Source organism: Auxenochlorella protothecoides (assembly GCF_000733215.1).
Source record: "Auxenochlorella protothecoides strain 0710 unplaced genomic scaffold scaffold56, whole genome shotgun sequence".
Lineage (NCBI taxonomy): Eukaryota > Viridiplantae > Chlorophyta > Trebouxiophyceae > Chlorellales > Chlorellaceae > Auxenochlorella > Auxenochlorella protothecoides.
In genome coordinates this window covers 257364-260914 of record NW_011934204.1, presented here as the reverse complement: position 1 = coordinate 260914, position 3551 = coordinate 257364, and the positions used below count along the sequence as shown (strand labels likewise).

The window sequence follows — 3551 nt, the reverse complement described above, 5'->3', positions numbered from 1 at the left end:
CGTGCCGCCAGCGGCGAGGCGCTGGGCCGAGCGCCGCGCCGCCACGCTGCCGGAGACCGCGTCCCAGGCCTCTCTCGCCGCGCCAAGCCACGCCCGGCCGGAGTGAGGGTGGGGTTGGCGCCGATGCTTCACGTGCGCTACGGATGCAGCGTGGGGCCTCAGCACCTTGCGTCTCAATTCCTCCCCGCAGCAGCGAACTTTCTTTTTCCCCGTCGCCCCGTGCTCCGCTGCCTGGCGCACCCCCCTCCCCCATGCGACACTGTTCGTGGCTGACGTGCACCCCTGGCCCTCCCCATGCGCTTCCTGCACCACATCCCTACGATTTGACAGCTGGCAGCAGTGTTCACACCACAGACAGGGTGACAGGCGGGGATCCACAGGGGGAGGGGGCGGCGTGGGCGGGAGGGGTGCGGGCGCGCGCCGCGCCTCCGGTCGGGGGTGCCTGGGGTCTCGACCCCGGCGTGCCGCGCGCCCCCACCGCGCCTCCGGCCCGTCCGCTCACTCGGAGGAGGGGGCGGCGTTGGGGTTGATCAGCTTCTTGATCTCGTCGTACAGGACCAGGACGAATGCGCCGCCGGCGCCGCGCAGGACGTTGGACAGCGCGCCCTTGAAGAAGGCGGAGGAGCCCTCCTGCGCGGCGATCTTGCGCCAGCAGTCCAGGGTGCCGTTGTACACGCGCTCGCCGCCGGACTGCATCATCAGCCTGCGGCGCACGGTGTCGAAGGGGTAGGACAGCACGCCGGCGGCGGCGGTGACGGCCTGGGCGATGGCCCACTTGCCCAGGAAGGAGGCGTTGCGCTCGTCCTCGAACACCGCGCCCTTGGCGGTGTCGTACAGGCCGAAGTAGGCGCCGCGGTAGACCACGATGCCCTGCACCGACACGCCAAAGCCCTGGTAGAGGCCGATGGGCCCGGCGCGCTTGGCGGTCTTGGACAGGCAGTCGATGAGGCCCGTGAACTCGCGGTTGCCGCCAGAGCCGACATCGGCGGCGAGGCGCGTGCGCGCAAAGTCCAGGGGGTAGACGATGAGCAGGGAGCCGGCGCCAGCCAGGCCGCCGGAGGCCAGGTTGGTGGCGAAGAACTTCCAGAAGTCGGCCTTGGGGGAGTAGCGCGGGAACAGGCCCTTGATGGTGTCCTTGAACGCAAAGTTAAAGGCCTGGGTGGGGAAGTAGCGCACCACGTTGGCCAGGTTGCCACGCCAGAAGGAGGCGATGCCCTGCTCCGCGGCCACGCGGGTGAAGCAGTTGGCGATGCCCGTGTAGCGTGGGATCTCGCCCGACTTGATGCGCGGGTTGGAGTCCTGGGTCTGCAGCAGCAGCTTCACACGCTCGATGGGGGCCACGATGGTCTTGGACACCGCGCCGGCGGTGCCGCCCGCAGCCAGGTCGGCCAGGAAGGCCCACGCGTTGCTCTCACTGCGATTTGGTGGTTTGGGGGGAAGTTTGAGTTCACAGACGAGCGGGGGGCGGGGCGGGGCGGGGCGGGGTGGGGCGGGGCGGGGCGGGTGGACAAAGCAGCCACCAGGGCCCCTCCTCAACCCAAACACACCCAGCTGGCAAGTGCGATACGGATAATTTTGGGACAAAAGGACGTGGCGGATACCATTGGAGACAGGCTTCATGCAGGTGCACACCCCAAACCCCAGTGTCCCTTCCACCCTCATGTACTCACGCAGGGGCGGGGATGAAGGGGCCGGTGGCCGCGGGGGCACGGCTGTTCTTCATCAGACCGGCGAGGCCGGCCTGCTGGTAGGCCTGGGAAGACAGCATCCTGACTGCAAGGGGGAAGGGCGACCGCGCGTCGGCTTGGGCAGCGGGCATGCGAGGCAGGACCGGGGGCAGGGCGAACCCGGAGGGCGAAGCCGGGCACATAGTAGCCATGCAAACATGCCGTGTGATCAGGCGTAAGGTGACTGCGTCGAGCCAGGGGACCGCGGCGCTGACGCCAGGCGCAGCGGGAGGGCGGGGAAGGGACGGGGCAACCACTTGCCCGTGTGCAACCCTACGACCCAGCGCCCCCAGGGTGCAAGGGATCTGTTGCCCAGCACACTCCTTCAAGGCATCGCACCCCCTCCCGAGCCGGACAGTCCCCCTGTCATCAACCCCGAGGTGTCCTGCACCAAGCTGCCACACTGGGGCGCACCTTGCGAACAGGGAACACCTGCCCCGTCCAATTCCTGAGAAGCCGAGTTGCGCCTCGACGAGATCCAGAAAAAGAGGGGCGCCTTCAGGTTCACGGGACGTCATGAGCAGGGACGCCCTCCTGTACGCTCCTGCCGCACTGACCCCGGGGTCGAGTGGCCCCGGGGGGCGCCGATGAGTAATATTCGAGCTTGTCCAGGGGTGAGTCAGGGGGGGTCCTCCTCGGCCGCCTCATCCTGCCCGCTCTGGGACGTCAATGCTACAAAAACACTCCAGTGAGCGACAACTTCAGCGCATGACAGATGCGCCAGAAGGGGCAGGGAGCAGGAATTCGGGGGAACAGGGGGTCTATGGCAAGCACTGTATATGGAACGTGGTAGCCAGGGGGAGGCATGGCTGATCACTGGCATGGGGTAGGAGGGGCCGTGCAGCATGTGCACTGGCATTTCGCACAGAGGAGACATAATATTTGCACTGGGGAGACAGCGGAGCGCGAGGGAAGGGGTGGCCAGCTGCGCGCAGCCGCCTCCGGCAGGGCGGTGCGCATGCATCGTAGTGGCGCGGCGACGTTTCCTTGCATTGGTCGGCGGAGAGTCTGTCTCTCGAGGTTCACCAGTCCTTTCCGGCTTGCTCCTGGGTACGAGGGCGGTTGCGAGCCCTCAAGCCACGTGCAGCGAGTACCACCCCGGCGCCGCCGGCCGCCGGCCCCCCTGCCCAGCAGGGCAGCTCCGCGACTCCCCCGCGCCCCGCGCCACCGCCCCGCCGCGCGCGCTACGCCCTCCAGGACATGACGCGCGCCAGGTCGAAGCGGGAGGTGGCCAGCGGGTCGTCGAAGGTGGGCACACGCTCCAGCATCTCCGAGTCGGCCACGGTGGCCAGCCAGGCCAGCAGCCCGCCGCGCTTTGCGGCCAGCAGCCGCCGCACCTCGGCCAGCGTGGAGTGGCGCGGGTCCAGCGAGTGGCTCCACCCCTCCAGCACCAGGGTGGTGACCACCGTGGCGCAGATGTGCCCCGGCAGGCTCACCGCATGCTGGCGGCACATGTCCAGCACCACCGCCAGCTCCTCCGCGCCGTCGGCCTCGGACCCTGCGCCCAGGCGCCGCGCGGTGCGCGCCTCCTCCATGCGCGCGCCCAGGTCCGCGCGGAAGGCGGCGGGGTCGGGGCAGGTCTGCGCCTCGCCGGAGAAGCGCAGCACCCAGTCCGCCACGCTGCTGCCGTCCAGGCGCGAGAAGGCGTCGAACAGCCCGCACATGTTGGTGTGGTCCTTGGGCGACAGGCTCATGGCCATCCCCGCATCCAGCAGCACCATGCGCGGCCGGCGCAGCCACTCCACGGGCGGCGCCAGGTCCATGTGAAGAAGCCTCTGTGGATGCGAGTGTGTGTGTTGGGGGGTGGGGGGTTTGTGTGTGTCT

The 3551-nt window shown here is 69.1% G+C and overlaps 2 protein-coding genes across 2 annotated transcripts in view; one reads left to right on the top strand and one right to left on the bottom strand.

The window, feature by feature from the left end:
* The window catches only part of F751_5065 (hypothetical protein), a gene marked incomplete at both ends in the record, with an annotated part of 2512 nt that extends 2149 nt beyond the window's left edge, over nucleotides 1-363 (top strand). The window contains one exon of the mRNA XM_011398808.1: nucleotides 331-363. Within this exon, the coding sequence (XP_011397110.1) occupies nucleotides 331-363 (33 nt within the window). The remainder of the gene's footprint in view (nucleotides 1-330) is intronic.
* Nucleotides 364-498: 135 nt separating this feature from the next.
* The window catches only part of F751_5064 (ADP,ATP carrier protein), a gene marked incomplete at both ends in the record, with an annotated part of 7133 nt that continues 4080 nt past the window's right edge, over nucleotides 499-3551 (bottom strand). Inside the window, 3 exons of the mRNA XM_011398807.1 lie at nucleotides 499-1414; nucleotides 1671-1769; nucleotides 2928-3502. Coding sequence (XP_011397109.1) covers nucleotides 499-1414; nucleotides 1671-1769; nucleotides 2928-3502 — 1590 coding nt within the window. The remainder of the gene's footprint in view (nucleotides 1415-1670; nucleotides 1770-2927; nucleotides 3503-3551) is intronic.